Source organism: Lasiosphaeria miniovina, assembly GCF_030549165.1.
Source record: "Lasiosphaeria miniovina strain SMH2392-1A chromosome Unknown B0T26scaffold_1, whole genome shotgun sequence".
Taxonomy (NCBI): Eukaryota; Fungi; Ascomycota; class Sordariomycetes; order Sordariales; family Lasiosphaeriaceae; genus Lasiosphaeria; species Lasiosphaeria miniovina.
In genome coordinates, this window is record NW_026848220.1 from 450,582 (window position 1) to 469,028 (window position 18,447).

The window sequence follows — 18,447 nt, forward strand, 5'->3', positions numbered from 1 at the left end:
TTGAAAGATAAGCCATTCTCGAGTGCCTTTACCGAGGCTTTCTTCTACTCTGTATGCCGGATCGATAAGCTCGTTGATAGATTTTGGTAAAGCTGCGGCGTAAACGCCCAGTGGTTTGTCGCGGACTGGACGGGGCACGTCACCGTTCAAACCACCTAGATCGACAAATACCGAGTTTGAACAAGGCAAGGCCGAGCTGCTGAGACCCGAATGATCTCTTACAGTCGGTTGACAAAAGTCTGACCCATCCAATTTTGGCCCACCTTCCCACATTCTAAACGCCCCCCTTCAATGCAAGCCACCATTTTGAATACCAGCCGTCTGCAGCGATAACAGCTTCTAAGCGCCGTCGCATCGATAAAATCAATGTATCTAATAGTTCATCTTCAAATTCCTCCTAAACAGTGATCGCGGCTGTAATTAAGCCTTGCAAGGCCCTGGCATTCTTCGGCATTGAGGAAAGCTCAGGGAAACGCTCTATTATCGTTTCTTTGAGTCGTTTCTAAACATTTTCGATAGGGTTAAGAGTTGTTAAGTATGCCGGCCAGTTCAGAAGCTCAACCCCATTTTCCAAAGCCTACTTAGTAATCCGATCTTGGACTAATTTATACGCGTCTGTAGAAGTATTATCTCGAATGAATATAGATACCGGGGAGCATATGGTTGGGAGGCTCTCTTATAAGTAGGCGAGTATAACCTCCCGTTAATACCACTACGAGGGGATTTAGGGTCTCCAAGCATCGGTACGAGGGATGTGCGTATACTGAACGAAAAGGCGCCCCAGAACATCTACAAATGCCTCGTTGGTTTGGCCTTTGCTTCCACATTCTTAGGAAGTAATCGCTCGCCCTATCCGGTCAGCGGTCGTCTGATAAATGGGGGTCAAAAGTAGGGTACTTTTCGGTAGAAAACCTATTCCAATTCCCTAGCGTCGTGTTGTCCATAGGCCATACGAGCTAGAATTCCGAGGGCATGCCACCGACTTTTAGGCGCATGCCGTGCATAGCCGGTTCATTGCCGCGATGTTGTCCGCGTGAGCCTTGCGGTAAGCCGGGAGAAGAGAGTGAAGAAGAGGAACGAATGGAAAAATTCTACCTAGTCTATGAACTGCCTCTCCGTAGGGGGTGGTGGGGGTTGTCACGGGCCTTAGCGGACGAGGGCAATTCGCCTGGTCTGCTGTGAGCGACGACACACCATTTTGGGCGCCACAAGACCGACAGTAGGCCAGCGTGTCGCCCAAGAGCTAGCGGAGTCTTTGGCTAGGCCATCCAACAAGAATGACGACAGGCCCTCCGCCTCTGTACGGGTTTTTTGAGGACGAGCCCCCATGTTCACGATCGCGACACGCTGGTACGGTTCCTTAACGTCGAGGCCGTTTTGTAATGTGCCCGTCGCAGCTAACTACGGCAGTCAACATGACGCCACAGCCCTCTTCTAGAAGCCTCGTAAGCCGCCGCCTAGTTCTATAATATATCCTTTTAAAAAAAAAAAAACTTAGACACTGGATTGGATGGATCCTTTTGCTCCCATCCCCCGATCCCATCACCTTCCGCTCTTCGAATACCAAGTTCAGGCAGTTGGGCGTTTCTTTGTCTCTCTGGTCAAGCTCGGATAATGTCTGGTTTGACTCATGCAGTACCTGAAAGTAGGTTGTCAGAAGGTATCACGAAGTGAGATAGTTCTCAGACGACTTTCAGATTTCTAACCTCAGTCTGCTGTGTTATTCTCCACCTGGATACTCAGTTTTATTTAACGCTGACAGGAACAATCTGATGCGGCCGACTTTCGTCAAAGCCGGGAGAGTAACAAGTTCGAACAATAGGACCGAGTGGAGCCTAGTCACTGTCGACATGTTGCCATTCAGCGCGAGAATCCAAAAATTTGAGAACCGTAGCCAGCATAAATTAATCAATCGCTTCCCTCCAACCTTCACCTTTCTTCACAGTCTCGCGAGTTCTTTGCCCTTTCCAGAAAGGCCTTTTTTCTTTTCCATAAAGGACCTTCTGCTGTGCTTCGCAGATACTTTGTCGACATTCCGCACAAAGAAGAACGCAACAATCGCCCTTGTTACCACATTCTGGCCACAGATGAGCCAACCACAGTAAGCTGCCTCTGTCTCAAGATCCCTTCAGCCTATCCACCGAACTCCCATACAAAGCTTTTTTTTTCCAATACTTTTGATCATCCCGACGCGGCGCAACATCTTAACATAACATGTTCTCAAAGCACGGCGTGCCACGCCAGCCGTCTCCGCATATCGGGGAGTCGGCTGAAGATAACTTCGCGCGCCTGCCTCCAAGCACCAGTTTGAAGAATGAACTAGATGATTTGAAGACTGAAATACGCCGTTTGCAGGCTGAATCAGGAGAGCCTGAAAGCGAAACAGCGCCAACGCCCCAGACGACGTCACCCGCGCCGAGTGTAGACAAAACCGTTCAGCCAGAAGCCAAGATGGAGCCATACGAGGACTTCGCCGACGACATATCTGACAAGTCGGTCGACCCTGCGCCCCCGGGCTCTGAGCCTAAGTATCACGGTTACACGCTAGCCACGCTGGAAATGATGAAAGGGGGTGAAGAGGGCAAGAACAGCGCTGGTACAGCCCCAGAAGTAGAGGCGGCTAGCGCTGGCGCAGCCCCAGAAGCAGAGGCGGCCAGCGCCGAAGTCGAGATGACCGACTCTCCGCACAACTACACCTCCTCTGTCGGGCCCGCAGACCCACACGAGCGCGAGCCTTCTCAGCAGGAAACCCAGCCCCCACAGACGGAGCACCGGGCCAGGACCTCATACCGGTCTCCCTGGATCGAGGATGAGACCACTACGGCCGCCAGACCTTCTCCTCCTCCCCCTATACCCGGCACGACCAGCTCGGGCTTCTTGCGGTCGCCGCACGCACAAGAGCTGAGAGCGGCGACGACGAGCGGCCCGCGTAAGCAGTCGCCGCAAGCCCACGAGAACCAGCCTCCTGCGATGGAGCACAAGACACCCCGAGCCGCCACTCTTTCTCCTCCCCCAACGCGCGATACAAGGGGACCCGGTTTCCTGCAGTCACCACACGCACAGGATCTGAGAGCAGCGACGACGATCCGGTCAGACATTATCCCGCGGACAGCGTCGGCGCAGAAGCGTCAGACGAGTAGGTCAAACATGATCCCGCGGTCGGCGTGGGCGGTGGGGCGGAAGTCACGCGGCGGCGGTGGGGACGGCAGTTGCTCGCTGAAGCATGCGCGCGAGAAAAAGGCCGAGATGCGCACGAGACTAAAGGAAAAACAAGACAAGACGAAGGTGCGGTTTGTGCTGTCGGGCAAGGAATCTGCTTCGGGATCGGGGTCGGGGTCGGGGTTGGGGTCGGGATCGAGATCAGACAGGGCGGGTGAGGATGAAGGTGGTGCCGAGGAGAAGAAGGAGCACGTCGTGGACAAGGACAAGGCCGAGGCCACTGCAGCTGCTCCTGTTGCTGACGGCGGTGGCGTCGGCGATGAGGGCGAGGGCAAGGACAAGCCACCGCCGCCGCCGCCGCCATCATCACCGCCGCAGCAGCCATCACCGCCGCAGCCATCACCGCCACAGCCATCACCGCCGCAGCCATCACCGCCGCAGCCATCACCGCCGCAGCCATCACCGCCGCCGCCACCTTCAAGGCCGCTATTAGCAGCCGCGAAGCACTTCTTTCAGGGGTACGCGCGGCTAGTCCTCTCGTACTTCGACCACCAGTTCGGGCTGGAACCGTTCGCGGCGCGCGTGATCGCGCCGCCGAGTACAGTCAACGGGCGCGGCGGGCTGCCGTACGCGCACGCCGAGCACGCCGAGCACGCCACACGCCGCCGCATCATCGAGGGGCGGTTCCTGCTGGCGGTCGAGGACGGTAGCATCGGCGCCACGGTGCGGCCGCCGTTCTCGACGCGCGAGTTCGTGCGCCAGGTGCGCCACGGCGCCACGCCGGCGCCCGACTCGTACGACCCCGTGGCGCTCGTGCACGACCTGACGGCGAGCGAGTACGGCGACGCGCTGCTACGGCTGGTATTTGAGTGGTACGATCCGCTCGCGGGCCGGGATGTGGAGGCCGACGAGGAAGCGGCGGTGCGTATGGTAGGGGATTTGGAAGGGGGCACACCGCGGGGCGTGCGGGTCTATGAGCGGCACCGCGCGTATTTCCCGGGCGCCATCGCGAATTATGTTGCTGTGCTGTTTCCTGGTGAGGAGGAGAAGGGAGGGCAGAAGGGCCGGCTTGAACATCTGTCATCTTGATGAGCTCGTAAGCATCGAAGAGGGCAAGAGGCCCAGAATTAATCAAAGTCGCCGTCGTGGCTTTACTATGACGCATTCGTAAACTTGAACCGAGCTTCATGATACTGTGAGCAGGCGCCCAACGTAGGTCCAATTCTGTACGGTAGCCCCTGGCCACCTGAGCAGTGAGCTGATAATATTGCCATTCAGGCACGGCAGAGACTCTCTCTTGAAATCGAAATGGAAAGAAAACAGCAGACAGGCTCAACCAACACGCTTCGATGCACGCTTCAAAGAAACCCCCCAAACAGCCTATTGTGAGGCCTATCTACACAAGGGAACGCGCAACCTCCATCAGCTCGACATCTTCATCATCTTTAAGCTCGTCAGATAGTCTGACGTTCCGTTGTCGGGGTCCGCATCCTTTGCCTTGCACTTGCTGAACTGCTTGCCCATGCCGTGCGAGCCGTCTATGCGCATGAAGCTCTGGCCCTTGGCCTTCAACAGGTTCTGTTGCGCATCATCGAACCAACCGTTGACGAAATCACCGTGCAGGCAATAGCCGTCGCCAATCTGGTCCGTGTCAGTCCATCACCCAGCCAGCCGCTCTGGTCAAGAACGGGGTCTCAACAACGGGGTCTCACCTCGCCGCAGGCCAGCTTGAACGGCGGCACGCCCTTCCAGCCCTGGGGGATGGCGCGGCGCGTGTCGTAGCGCACCGAGAAGCGCAGCGACGGCATGCGCTTCATGCCGGCGGGGCAGCGGCCGCCGTGGGCCGCCGCGTACGTGTACGTGGCGATGCTGGCCGGGTCGACGCAGTCGGGGAACCGCAGGATGGCCTGCATGTGCGCGCTGCACGTCGACCGCGGGAACGCCGCCCGCGGCCGGCTGTTGCGGTCCTCGGGCCCGTTGCCGTCGCACCACCACGTGATGGCCGTCAGCTTCTCGTCGATGTCGGCCTGCGACTTGCCCGACGCGTTGCCCGCCACCATGTGGAAGTCTTTGGGGAACGGGATCTCGGCGTGGTCGATCTGCTCGTAGTATCTGCGGCGGGTCAGTGCTGATTTTGAGAGCTGGGAGGACAGTGCTTACGTCTTGAACGTGGCCGGCACGATTTCGGTGTAGTTGTCGCCGTTTACGTAGTAGAGCGTGGGTGCCCCTTTTTCACGAGGCTGGTCAGTCGGGAAAGCAGCTGAGAGAACGGGCTGACGTACAGTATATGGAGAGGTCGTTGGGGTTCTCGCCAGACGGGCAACCCTGTTGCAGCTGCGCGGTTGTGGGCAAATCCTTCGTCACAACATCGCTGCCATAGAACGAGTGCATGTGCGAGACGTATTTCCCCGGGAACACAATGGGATCTATGTTCTTCAGCATAAATCGTTTGTGCTCGATGTCCGTGAGGGCAGCAGCAGTCCCTGCGAGAACAAGCACGGCGGCGCGCATCGTAGATGAGGGTAGCAGAATCACGACCCGAGAGGTTGTGCTGGAGGGTTGAGAAGCCAAGAACAGGATTCACCGTCTGAGCCATGTATTAATATACCGAGACTCGCTGCTAGCGTGTGCCAAGTCGGCACTTGATGATAAGGCATGGAAGCAATAACATTGGTGTGCAAAGGGGGTGTAATATACGCTTAATACACACGGGGCCGTGATTGCACCAACCGGGACCCGGCTATTCTCTGCCCCACATATCCCGGAGAGTGACGGCCATCGCCAAACACGGTAGTTGCATATTTACACAGTCACCAGGGACGGAAGAAGAAGAATTGGCACGCGCCCCGGATTTTGGAGTGCCGATTGAGATAGAGATAGACCACCAATCCCACGGCGAGCCCTGGTGGTTGCAGCGCTAGTTTCGCCGTCGTCGGCTCCGGACGGACCGAGGATTCTAAATATTGTTATTTGATAGCCTGCTCAAACGACTGCCTGTCATGGCTTATTCTTTTGCACGACCTTGGAACGTCGAAGGGGGGAGGGGATGGTTCTCCAAGAGTCTACACTCCAATCCTGAATGTTTATTGGCGTGGTACTTATAAAGGAAAAGAGTATAACAATGAACCGGCCAGGAAGAGTCCTTAATAGGTATTTTAAGAGAAGAAATAGACCTCTAGGATTCCAAAACAGGAGTTCAAATAGCTATTACCTCCCTTACTAAAAAGCCTACAGAGCGAGTCGGAAGAAATCGAAGCCTTTCAAATCTTAGGAAGTCCCCGGCTAAGTCAGGTGGTCTGCTTATGGAACACCCCTGGATTTGGAACAAGGTTTGTCATCAAGGACTTGCCGCTCGCCACCCAACTCACCTATTTCAATCGCTTGCAACTCGACCAATTCTGCTTCAATACTTATCTTCTTTTCTCCATTCAATTGAGAAATGAAAGATGAAGCGATATACTCAGTTGGATTTGCAGAATGCGCTGGCAGAGTATGCAGAAACCGGCTTACCCCGTAGCTCTGCTGAAAATCACGGCATCCCCCCTACTACTCTCTTTCATCGGGTTCGTGGTTCCGAGCCAGCCTCCAAGGCCCAAATTCTTAATCAAAAGCTTTCTCCGGCTATGGAAGAACGCATAACCGAATGGATTCTATTCCAAGGGTCGCTCGGTCACCCTCCAACCCACGCCCAAATTCGGAAACTAGCTAGAAGAATGCTCGAAGATAACGAGACCCTCGGAAAACGCTGGACTAGCCGGTTTTTGGCTAGAAATCCATCTATTTCTACAATTAGGCCTCGGAGAATCCATGCAAACCGTGCTGATCGAGCCTGTGAGGCCGTTATCCGGCCTTGGTTTGACTATTTGAAGCCTCCAGGCGTGGAGGCTATTCCAGCCAAGCATAGGTATAATATGGATGAAACTGGCATTGCTTCTGGCATTGGAGATAACGGCCTGGTTGTTGGATCTAAGGAAAGAAAAAAATTCCAGAAAAAGAAGAAAGGAGACCGAATTTGGACCTCGATTATCGAATGTATTTCCGCTGACGGCCGGTATTTGAACCCAGTCGTCATTTTCAAAGGTGGAAGCCTTCAACAACAATGGTATCCACGCGATTTACAGCCATTTAAGGGCTGGAAGTGGAAACCCACTGAAAACGGCTGGTCTGACGATGATACTGCCGTCGCATGGCTCCGCAATATCTTTCTTCCAGAGACTCGGCCAGCTACCCCCTCGGAGAAGCGCCTCCTTATTTTAGATGGCCACGGTAGTCATACCACCGAAGAATTCATGTGGCTAGCCTTTTCTAATAACGTACAACTGTTATTTCTACCAGCCCACACCTCCCACGTTCTCCAGCCCCTGGATTTATCGGTTTTCGGCCCTCTAAAAGCCCGGTACAGAGCCAAGCATAACGAGGTTGTTTCCGGCTTCGACGAAGGCACTGTTGCTGAAAAGAGGGCCTTCCTAGATTGCTACCGGCAAGCCAGGGTCTATGGAATGACTGAATCTAATATCAAAGCCGGCTGGAAAGCTACAGGCCTCTGGCTGGTCAGCCTCAGGAAGCCCCTAAGCAACGGCCTTGTTATTAAGAATTCTAACGGCGACGTTGGTCAACTGACCTCTACGGTTTCTATAGACCTTCAAGAGGTCCATAACCCCATTCTAAATAAGAATTCGGAGGGCCGGCCTATATGGTTTACCCCTAAAAAGCCGAAGGATTTCCGTATTCAGGAGCAGGTTTTTCTAGCCGGCCAGAAACGGACTGCCAACGACCGACTTTTCATACGCAAGGCCGCAAAAGCCTTCGATTACGTGGTTTTCTAACTAGCCAATACGGCGCATCAATTGGAGGCTGCAGAAAAAATCCTAGAACGCACAAGAGGCCGAAAGAGAAGGAAGGTCCAAGTCGACCCTAATACGCAGTTCGCTGGAATTGAGGAGGTTCGTGCTTCACAGAGAGAGGCTGGCAGAGAGGACCTTAGTTATTCTGAAAGAGAAGAATCAGGAGAATCCGATACTGAAGACTTCATCATTGTAGCTAATTAATTGACAAAGTTGTTGGCAATTGAAGTTTGTGGTGTTGTGCGGGGTCCGATTCAGGGGCTGTTCCATAGGCAGGGGTGTTCCAAAAGTCCCCCACCTGACTTAATAAATATCCAGGGACTGGATTATACGTAGACGCCGTTCCACTCCTCGCCTCTACGTCCTATGGCGCCTCCAAGAATAAGTAAATAATCCTGTCACTTGCATTCTGGATAGGAAAAAGTTATTTATTTTTTTTGCATTACGGCAAATATTTCGGTGGTTTTTAGAGTAGATTGAGCCTAAAACCTCTTTTTGCAAATTTTAAAATGAACACACTTACAATGTAATCACAATTAAGATATCTTTCAAGTTCCGATGGATCCAGAAAAGGACTTCGTTTACACGTTCAACGTACGTCACCTGGTGCAAGACATTAGACTCTTTGAAGCAAGCAATTAAATTCTGTCAAAACAAATTACAGATGGAATCCGAAAATGCAGAGGTCAAACACAACGAAACAGCGGAGGATGACTGCAGAAATGACAATAAATGCACGCCCAGCACACGGTGCTCGCCATGGCTCATGTTGTCTGGCGTTGCAAATCCCCAAAGCTGGACCCAGCGGCTAGAAGTCTGCCCTCCTTCCTTCTCCACTCTCTCCATTTCCTTTTTCGCCATCTTCCTTTCCCATTTTTTCCTCTTCTCCTGTTTCTTTTCCCACTTGCTTTTGCGCACCTTGCCGTAAGCTCCCGCTCCACCGCCAGACAGAACAAACGACTATTTCTTGGAGATCTAAGCAATGGTAATCGTGTTTACTGTGGGTAGCCTGTTTTCCCACCAGCCTTGGCTTGGTGCCTCCGTTACCTCAGCATTCGCCACTTCCCCCTTTCTCATCCTCGCCATTTTTCTCTCCCACCTTTCCATCTTCGCTTGTTTCTTTCCCACTTATTCTTATACACCTTGTCGGGAGCTACCGCTGCACCAGGAGACAAAACAGAAGCCTGGTCTCTGGGAGCCTGGGTAGCAATATTTGTATTAGCTTTAGGTAGGCTATCAAGTATCCCAGCACACGCCTTTATTTCCCACCGACCCTCCCGACCGTCCCTAGCACACTCTCTCACCACTGGCCGCTCCAAGTAGCGACAGTAGTTCGCACATGCCGGATCATCGCGGGGACACGCCAGGCCGTCAAAGGCCGTCTTCTCGTACCCGGGGAGCACCGTTCCACGATACGAACCGGGATCGAGGGCCTCGTACCACGACTGTGTCACGCCGCGGCATACTTGGCCCGGGGCCGCCACGAGAATGGACCGTCGGACGGTGATTTTTAGACAACACTGGGATGGGCCCTGGGTTGGAATTGCGCAGGCGTCGATGTCAATGCGCGTCTCCAAGTCTCCGCCGAGGACGGTGCGTGCTGTGTGCGTTCCGGGTGCCATTGTGTCCAAATTGTCGTCGCGTGGAAAACGGCACGCTTGGTTCCATGCTCCGTCGTTGCTCTGTCGCCTTGCGAGCTGCCACTCTCCCGGCAGGTTCTCTTCTCCCGCGTAGTGCAGACACTGGCACCGGTTCGGGTCGAAGCACCTCATCTCGGGGAGGGTCGGGAGCTGACTGCGGGACTATGAACTCGGCTAGCGCGCCACGGCGAAAGTGTTGCAGCAGGTTGGTCATCTCTATGGGTGTGAGCTTTTTCTCCCCACTGATCGGGTTTAAGGGGGCAGACGACTGCTCCGGCAGCAACACGTGCCCTGTCCACTCCATACGGAGTCTCACTGCGGTGTTTTTGCTGCCCTTGAGGGTGATGGATGGATAGTAGCACGCCACCTCCTCGCCACCAGAAGCGTGTTGGCTGCTGGCGTGGTGTGTTGGGACATGACTCTTGTGTCGACACCTAACAGCGTCGCCCGTGCTGGTTCGGGTAGGTCAAACCTCGCCAGCAGCTTGCCGTACCTGACAACCGTGTCCCAGTTGACCACGCAGTCTCTGTGCGCGCAGAGCCGCACCTGGCCCAGGCGGCCAATGCACTGCCGGAGGCGTAAGAAGTGTGCTGGCGGGTGGTCCATGCCGCAGGGCTTGCAGTGTCTCCACGCGCTGTCACCGGTCCGCTTGATCTGTAGAGTGCGCTGCCACTCGTAGCGAGCTTCCCTGGTTCTCTGGCAGGCTGAACAGACGCTACTGGCAGTGTCCTTCTTGATGAGCTGATGGAGGGATGTCGCTCCTGGTGTCGGTCGATACGTGATCCCGTGAAGGCGGCGCGGTTTTGCCCATGGAAAGAAGATAGTCGGCCCCACAAGGTCCGTAGATTCACGACCGTTGTGGTCGTGGAATTTCTGAAACTGCTCGTCGCTGAAGCGGCAGAGAAACAAGCGGCTGGTTCTGCGCAGGCATTGGAGGCCTACAGGGTCCAGATGTTTCATGATGCGCAGGAGCACCTCGTCGGACAGCCAGCAGAGAGGGCTGTATATTGCATTGTACAGCGTGTCCGCGATCAAGGGATCCGTGTCGGGGCGAAGTCCTTCTTGCCTTGGCCGACCAGTCCATGCAGTATCGGGTTTGGAGACGACAAGGGTTGTGGCCATATTGACGTGTGCTGTATGGAAGAAGGGTATAAAGGCACATGGGCACGAAAGAAAAGAATCAAATCAGGACAAGAATCGGGAGTGCGAAAGCTTTCTGTTCCGCCAATAAATACCCCTTTTAGTTCCAAAAGGTCAATTGTGGTAAATCGAGGAAGTCTATTCAAATTGATGACTTTACCAGAAAAGGTTTAGGCAACAATGGCAAAGGCTTATTTGCTATCAACCTTCAGGTCTTCGAAGTAGGTATTTTACGTGGATTTGACGGCGGAATTACGTATTTCCTTCTATACTTTATTCTTGACATATACCAGGATTCTCCCTTGCGTCTCGGCCCAAATTTCACATGCATGATCAAAAAAGAATGAATATTTGGAGTGAGCAATACCACGTCTCCTCCGAGAGTCCAAACCCCTAATACCGAGCAGCTCCACGCCCCTTAAAGATTGTATCTCGCCCACTCCCCGAGCCACTCCTCAAACACGGTGGGCCGCTTGGGCTTGGGCTTGGGGTATCCCGCCCACTCCACGAGCCACGCCTTTGACACCATCGCCCACTCATCAAGTCTCCTTCCAGGCCCATACCTCCTGCAGCGCACTCCCCAAAACCCCCCTCGCCACCAGGGCACCAGGACCCGAACCCAAAAGCGCCGCCAAGCTACTCGTGCCCACAACTAGCTAGCCCAGACAACCAGCACGCCGGCCCAAAGCAAACGGCCAGGCCCAATGACTGCAGCGAGAGCCCCCAACCGAAACCATGATCTTCAACGAGGTAACCTCCTCAACCGAAGAGAATGTTCCCGCGATTTTCTTGGCAGCGGCACGGTACGCGGCGGTCAGGTTCCACAGCTTCGCACTGTTTACATCTTTGAGGGCCTTCGACCAATGGACCGAGGCAGCCTCCAATGCCGATGAGGCCTTCTTGAAGTCGCTGATATTGCCAATTGGTTAGACGTCAGCTCTTGGTCGTGAATCAAAGACAATGCTTACAAAGGCGACCCGGTAGCGGCACAGGTAGACCGGGGGCCCAGCGGATGCGCATAGACCGGCACCATGGGAATGGAATCGGCACCAGCGGCAAAGAGGGCGAGGAGGGCCGCGACAGCGGCGGCTGCCATAGCAGCGACAGATCTAATGGAAAGACGCATTGCGTCTTGTTTGTTCTTCGGATATAATGAGGAGAGACTATCGAGCGAGAGTTTGTGATGGCCCAGCAACTGAGCAAAAAATCCGGGATGATCGAGCCTTTGGTGCCAAGGAACAAAAATTTCAGCTTCGCCGCGGGCAATTTGCGGACCATGAGTTCTCCTCATTCTGCTACCTCGTACCTGCCTCGTTGAGTGCTTATAGGTATAAACCGGACTTGGGCAAGAGCAGGCCAAATGTTACGTGAGAACCCTGTGGGTTCCACGGAAGGTGCAAAGCGAAAGAAGACGGACACGTCTACTATTCTGAGCATCTGAGACCATCTAAGGTACCTGGTGCTGTTTTCACCTTTTAATCACGGAGTCGATGAGGCCATTTTCATGGATTCACTAGCCGTCCTACTTGGTCTAGACTAGATATAGTACTACTAAATATGCTCGGCATTGTCTCTCAACCTTGCCTTGCGGCCTCGCGTCTGTCGTGTACAGGTGTGCTAATGATATCCCCGCAGAATGAAAGAGAAAGATAGATAAGAAGGAAAGAAAAAAGACGATAGGAAAAGGAAAGCCAGAAACACCCGAAACCCCCGAAAATAACCCTTGCCATCCCACGTCCACTACACACAGCGAACACCCACCCCCACCTCCCAACTGGTGAGCCCCAGCGTCCCAACCATCCCCACTCCACTCCACGCCATGAATGATCAAACCGGCAGCGGCTTCCCATCAAACAACGCCTCGAGCACAGCCACCGTCTTGTCCGCCTCCTTAATCGCGCCATGCTTCCAGCCATTCCACGCCTCGAGCACCTGCGCGCCACGGATCCCGGCCGCCGCGCGCCGCGCCAGCTCCAGATCGACATACATGTCATCGGCATACGCAACAGCGCGCACGGTAACCCCACAGCGATTCGCCGCCAGCGCAGAACTATCATACAGCGCCGGCCAGTCAGCTTTCCGCGCGAGCGCGTTGGCCGTGCTGCGCAGCGGGGCCGGGACCATGGCCGGCAGGACCATCTCGCCGGAAAAGTACAGTTTGGCAGTGCCGTCGTTCATGACGGCCGCGGTGATGGCGGGGCTGGGTTTCGTGGCGCTGAAGGACGGGTCGGTCCAGACGAACTGCCCGGCGGGGAAGTGTGTCAGCAGGATGCGCTGCGCGGACCACGACGATGAATATCCCGGCCCGTCGCAGTAGATCGCCTCGTGCAGCACCCCGTACAGTGGCCGCTCATGCAGCCGGAAACCCCCCGCGAACAGCGCTGCCGCCAGCACCAGCGCGCCGTCGGACAGCACGTTGTAGTTGGCGATGTCGAAGCTCGCGCGCTCGACCAGCTGGTGCAGCGCGTCGTAGGCGTCTGGGGTCGTCTTGCTGGTGGGGGGTCCTGGGGCGATAACGGCCGACGCGGCGCCGAACGCGCGCCCGAGCGTCATGAACGCCTGCGCCGTCAGCCGCAGCCTGGCGTCGCCCGGCAGCTTGACGGCGTATCCGCCATTACTAGTGGTAGAAGAAGAAGAAGAAGCCGCGTCGAGGTGCGCGACGATTTGTTTCACGTGCCACACGTCGTCCGGGTACCGCGCGTAGTACGCCTCGTTGCGCTGGGCTATGCGCTGCGCCAGCGCCGCGTACACAAAGTCGGGCGCTCCGGCGCCTACCGGTGCAAGCCCCGCGCTAAGATACACGCCTGCGAGAGACTCGGGGAGGAAGGATAGGTAGGTTAGCGCGATCCAGCCGCCGAAGGACTGGCCTACGAGCGTCCACTTGACGGGCTGTGGGGGCGCTACTGGGGCGGCGGGGGCAGGGGCTGGTTGGGTGACGGGTTTCGAAGGTTTGGCCGTCTTGGATGCGTGCTTGGTCTTGCTGGATTTAGCAGCAAGGGCAGCCGTCTTGCTGCCGGACGCCGATGTCGACGGTGGCGGGGCAGCGACGCTGCTCTGGGCGATGATGTTCGTCAGACATAGGCGAATCGCCTCGAGGTCGCGCACGATGTTGTCCTGGCGGAACAGGGCCAGGTAGTTGGCCTTGCGCTGGGCTTCGGCGTCGGCGGCCGCTTTGTTTGGGTTATTTACAGCAATGTAACTGGGGCTGATTGGATAGCTGCGCCCAGTTCCGCGGTAGTCGACGTACAGCACCTGGTAGCCGCGGCGCAGGGCGAAGTGGTTCAGCAGCGGGATGCGCCGGTGGCTGTTGCCGTCGCCGGGCCCGCCGCACAGGAACAGCAGGAAGGGCTTCGCGCCGAGAATGCGCTTCCACTCGTGCTTAACGACTGGAGCTGCGCCTCTCTCGCTGCCCTTGCTGCCGTACACCAGCTCGGCATGCAGAACCAGAGTCTCGCCTTTGGCCGGGGCCTGGTGGTTGAGCGGGACTTCGAACTTGAGCGTCATGACGCTGAACTTGTCCGTGTCGCCATCCGTGTCGTTGTTGGGCACGGGCATTTTGTGCAGCACGGCAGGCTGGATGCCGGTCCAGGCCTGGTTGGGCGCGGGGGGCGGCGCGTAAGAGGGCGCCATGTTGGTGGGCGTTCCGGTTTGTGGCAGAGGCGCCATGTAAGTACCTGATGGAGGCGCCATGTAAATACCTGATGGCGGCGCCATGTTGGCTGGCGTTCCGGCCCGTGGTGGCTGCATGTTGTGTGACGGCGGCGCCTTGTTGACGGGCGTTCCTTTCCGTGAGGACGGAATGCTGTGCGGGTACAAGCTGCGCTGTCTTTGAATGTAGAGTACCGCAAAGCCCTTGCTGTGTCTCTCGTCGCCGAGACTTTTCGTGGTCTTGTCTCTTGTGAGTCGCAGTTGCTTGATCGACCTTGGCTTGTGTCCCTCGTTGCCATCCTCGACGCTCACTGAGGGCTCTATTGACGCTTTTATAGATCGAGACTTCCTGTTTCTGAACAGAGCCATCCGTAGACCTAAAACCAAGGCCAAGGCCCAGTGTCCAGCTCGCGTGAGGCAGTGGCTCAACAGCGCAGGAACAACTCTGTTTGTTTCGAACAAACCGCGGGACTTGCGATGGGAATGGTGCTAGAGATGAAGTTTACCTCGCTACCGTAGTCAGAGGGCCGCGTGGAGAAGCAAGCGATGCGCTTGTACATGGGATCGCCGTCTCAGAGCTGGTCACCGAGCAATGACTCAAGGAGGAGCGGCAGACACCACAAGATAAGACGGAAGTGGGAACCACACACCCCAAGCCCAGGCGTGATGCGCAGAATATAGCCTCCGGACCGCGGGTTGGCCTGTTGGGCCATGTTGGGTCGGGCGCTGGCCGAAAAGGCACACTCGAAGCACCCTGCACACCTGGGCGGAGGCGGAGCGCGGCCATTTCTGGCCAAAGAGCAGAAAAGAAGAAAGCGTCAGGCTTGACTTCGTGACACTCGGAGGCGGGTTCGGATTGTCGCTGTGTGCGTTTGTTGGCTGAGAGGAGGGGGGGCGGGAGGGACAGATGCTGATGGGGGCCGATGTCAGCCATCCCTGGCCGTGTGTGACGATCAGATCCGGCACGCGGTCCTCTCTGACCCTTGCTTTCTTCTTGACTGGTCGCACGGGCAGGCAGGCCGGTCACAGCAGGGCATGGGGCACACAGCGCCAAGACAACATGCCTTTTTTTCTTTTCTCCCCATCCCAGACAAGCTTGATTATTCAGTCGCCGGGCTTCATCGGTCGATGGAACTGCCGGCGTTTCCCTCGGCACTGTCAGCTGGTGGATCTGGACATGATCAACCGGTCTCAATCTTCCCGAACCAGTTTCAGGGATGGAGAGACACAGGCCACCGGGCGATGTTTCCGAGGCTGTGCACGGCCCTGGCGGCGGCGACCCGGGAGACTGGTAAGTGGCAGGCGTCTAGCATGCCTCATGTCTGTTGGTCGTCGACCCTTGGCCGGCTCTGGGGCAAAACTGAGCGTCAGAAGCCAACCACAAGACGCCCAGCAAGGATTCGAATACACCCTGGCTGGAGCACGGATTACGGGATATTTGATGCTACACCACAACAGCAAGCCACTGAATCCCGCGGAGACTTGGGCAGCCGACCGAATTGGTGAGCAAGCTCTCCCCCGGTTGAGGGCCCGTCATGTCACCTGGGCCCGTCAAATAACGCCGAGTTGCCCCTTGCGGCGTCACACACAGACACGCACCAGAGCACCAGACCGCTTTCGCCCAGAATCTCCTATTCGGGACGTGATTATGTCACTTCTTGTTTCTGCTAATTACACGAGAAGTGATGGCGTGCATGCCAAAGTGGTGCTTCAAAAACGTGGAACCCTGCGCACCAAGTCGGACGTGATGGCCCGTCTGGTTGGTCAACAGAAATGCTTGTGTAACTCTGCTATCTACCGGGCGCGCCCCAGCCCGACGAGCCAATCCCGGCCTACACAAATGCGTGCAGCCTGGCGGGTGGCGTGCCACGACCTCTGGGGTCTGGGGGCGTCGTGAACACCCTTGCCATGCAAGCCGAGTGTACCGGCGTGGCGCTCCAATCGGCCAGATCACAGACCTAGACCGCACCTGGACCGCGCCGACGGATATCGCACTCGCCAATAGCCAAACAGCTATCGCCCGGGTTCGGCAGACGTCTCATTGCTCGGGAGCGAAGGGGTGGCAGTAAATGTGGGGACAAGAGGTCAGGGGGTTCAGAAAAGAAAATACCGAGAGCTCGGTGAGCAGGGGGGAGGCGGCAACCGAGCTAGGCGGTCTCCTTGAGCTCGAGCAGGAGGCACTGGGGTCGTCAGCAAAGGCCCAGGTGTGGTCACACTAGGTGTAAAGCTCACCGTCCGACCCATGGCAGTCGTCTTCATCCTGTGACCGAGGTCGGCAGTAGTAGCGCCGCCCAGGAACATCTCCGACTGATAGACGTGCTTCCCCTCTTCGACGATAAAGTCTTTCATGTTGAGGCTTACCCCCGGGACCGGGTCTCCGGCAAGATCCACCGCCTTCAAAGCCTTGAACCTAAACACGGGCTTGGTTTGGGTGTAGGTCTTGACCGAGGCCTCGATCTTGATGAAGTTCAGCTGCAGCGTGTATTTGCCGTATCGCTTGACCGCCGCGTGCTGCAGCGCAACCGCCCTGGCGCGATCTTCGGGCGTTAGCTTTTGCAGCGAAATGTTCTTCACCTCTGAATAGTCGCTGTCCAGCACAAAGACCAGCGAGTGGTGGTCCGCGAGGCCGCCTCCCACCTCAGAGGCCCATTTCCCGATCTGAGTCCGCAGATTCTCGTCGCGTTTGTTGACAAAGCTGGTCAGCTTTTGGACGTAACTCTGCCGCCTCAGCTGGCCTGGCAGATGCAGCTCGTATGAGAGCCCCAGCCGGTACCCCTTGGTCACTGGCAAGATGTCGTAGTTAACGCCATAGTGACTAGATTCATGTCAGCCGGAGGTGTAACGGAGGATCTGGTTGCGACGTACGAAGCAATGAAGAAGTGGTTCTGCGATTCCGGCGCGTGATCGAAAAACAGATCTTTGTTTTCGTAGCCCACGGCAATGCCGCCTGCCTCGTAGTCGTTGTTCAACGTGACCAGCAGCGTTCCAACCCTGCTGGGATCCTCTCTACGGCTGCAACTAGTCAGATGGTGGAACAGCTTGATCCTTCAGCGTTGCTTACCTGTGATAGCAGCGCCAAATCGAGTTCTCCTCCCAGAGATACATGCCGTGCAAGATGGGAACGAGCGTGTTCGCCTTGAAGCCTAGAAACTTGCCGGATTTGTCGGCGATTTGGTTCACGTAGCAGTCCCAGGCCTTGTCGTCGATCGTCAGGTAGTTGCTCAAGAAGAGCCAGGTTGGCATGCGGGGAATTTCCATCCATTCCGAGCCCATGGCCTTGATGCGGAGCTCTTTGGCACGCTGTATGAGCCGATCCAAGTCGGCACTCCCCAGAGTCAGCGACGAAGGATCGAGCTCGCCGAACCCGTCGACCGTGATCTTGGGGATGGGGGCGTCTGGAATTGGGGCGCCGTAGGCTATCTCGCCCGGAGGAATGTCATTCAGGGTCTTGACAATGTCCCTCAGGACAGCTACAGTGTCTGGCGTGCCTTTTGAGGGACCTCTGGCAGTGCTTAGGCCTCGGATCGGCGTTTCCAGTTCGAACTCGGGCTGTGGAACGGAGACGGAAACTTCGGGCGCTTCCTGGTCTGCCTCTTGCTGTGGCTCTGACTGGGGAGTCTCGGGCTGAGCAGCTTCAGGTACACGAATCTCGGGTTGATGAGCGGGCCCTTCCTCGGGAGTCTGGACCGTAGCGACGGAACCATTCCATCTGGAGCCCCGTCTTAGACGTTTTGAGGGGGGGGCAGTTTCGTTGCCAAGCGCTTCAGGGTCCTCAGATCCACGCTTGCTCTTCCCAGACGATGGCGAGCGCAGTCTCTTGCCTGCCCTGGTAGAAGCCAGAGTAGTAGCAGGGCGACTCTCTTCGCCGTTGCAGGCCTGTCTCGTGTCAGTGATTCTGTCTTGCATCTCTGGATATTTTTGACTGGCTCGGTCGCCTGCGCCCTGGTCCGCTGCAGAACCTGTAGACTGCTGTCTGGATGGCTGGCGTGACGTCGGGGTGTTTGATGCCACCGACT

At 56.2% G+C, this 18,447-nt stretch overlaps 7 protein-coding genes across 7 annotated transcripts; 1 reads left to right on the forward strand and 6 right to left on the reverse strand.

The window, feature by feature from the left end:
• Positions 1-307: 307 nt before the first annotated feature.
• Positions 308-789, reverse strand: B0T26DRAFT_758444 (uncharacterized protein; the record flags this gene model as incomplete). The annotated part of the gene is made up of 1 exon (XM_060446361.1): positions 308-789. One exon carries the CDS (start codon positions 787-789, stop codon positions 601-603), a length of 189 nt encoding a protein of 62 aa, XP_060301894.1. The 3' UTR covers positions 308-600.
• Positions 790-1,415: 626 nt separating this feature from the next.
• On the forward strand, positions 1,416-4,340 carry B0T26DRAFT_758451 (uncharacterized protein; the record flags this gene model as incomplete). The annotated part of the gene is made up of 5 exons (XM_060446362.1): positions 1,416-1,445; positions 1,637-1,645; positions 1,763-1,809; positions 2,020-2,101; positions 2,356-4,340. The coding sequence occupies 5 exons, from the start codon at positions 1,416-1,418 to the stop codon at positions 4,246-4,248; spliced, it is 2,061 nt and encodes a 686-aa protein (XP_060301895.1). The 3' UTR covers positions 4,249-4,340.
• Positions 4,341-4,581: 241 nt separating this feature from the next.
• Positions 4,582-5,670, reverse strand: B0T26DRAFT_736111 (uncharacterized protein; the record flags this gene model as incomplete). The annotated part of the gene is made up of 4 exons (XM_060443283.1): positions 4,582-4,800; positions 4,947-5,271; positions 5,320-5,386; positions 5,442-5,670. The coding sequence occupies 4 exons, from the start codon at positions 5,668-5,670 to the stop codon at positions 4,582-4,584; spliced, it is 840 nt and encodes a 279-aa protein (XP_060301896.1).
• A 3,293-nt stretch (positions 5,671-8,963) lies between these two features.
• On the reverse strand, positions 8,964-10,765 carry B0T26DRAFT_669476 (uncharacterized protein; the record flags this gene model as incomplete). The annotated part of the gene is made up of 5 exons (XM_060439055.1): positions 8,964-8,978; positions 9,146-9,202; positions 9,308-9,745; positions 9,960-10,035; positions 10,116-10,765. 5 exons carry the CDS (start codon positions 10,763-10,765, stop codon positions 8,964-8,966), a joined length of 1,236 nt encoding a protein of 411 aa, XP_060301897.1.
• Positions 10,766-11,201: 436 nt separating this feature from the next.
• On the reverse strand, positions 11,202-11,909 carry B0T26DRAFT_669477 (uncharacterized protein; the record flags this gene model as incomplete). The annotated part of the gene is made up of 4 exons (XM_060439056.1): positions 11,202-11,300; positions 11,347-11,439; positions 11,518-11,692; positions 11,752-11,909. 4 exons carry the CDS (start codon positions 11,907-11,909, stop codon positions 11,202-11,204), a joined length of 525 nt encoding a protein of 174 aa, XP_060301898.1.
• A 656-nt stretch (positions 11,910-12,565) lies between these two features.
• Positions 12,566-15,249, reverse strand: B0T26DRAFT_682622 (uncharacterized protein). The gene has a single exon (XM_060440754.1). The coding sequence runs from the start codon at positions 14,798-14,800 to the stop codon at positions 12,611-12,613; it is 2,190 nt and encodes a 729-aa protein (XP_060301899.1). The 5' UTR covers positions 14,801-15,249; the 3' UTR covers positions 12,566-12,610.
• Positions 15,250-16,578: 1,329 nt separating this feature from the next.
• Positions 16,579-18,337, reverse strand: B0T26DRAFT_745117 (uncharacterized protein; the record flags this gene model as incomplete). The annotated part of the gene is made up of 4 exons (XM_060444514.1): positions 16,579-16,611; positions 16,664-17,246; positions 17,297-17,443; positions 17,493-18,337. 4 exons carry the CDS (start codon positions 18,335-18,337, stop codon positions 16,579-16,581), a joined length of 1,608 nt encoding a protein of 535 aa, XP_060301900.1.
• Between the last annotated feature and the right edge of the window lie 110 nt (positions 18,338-18,447).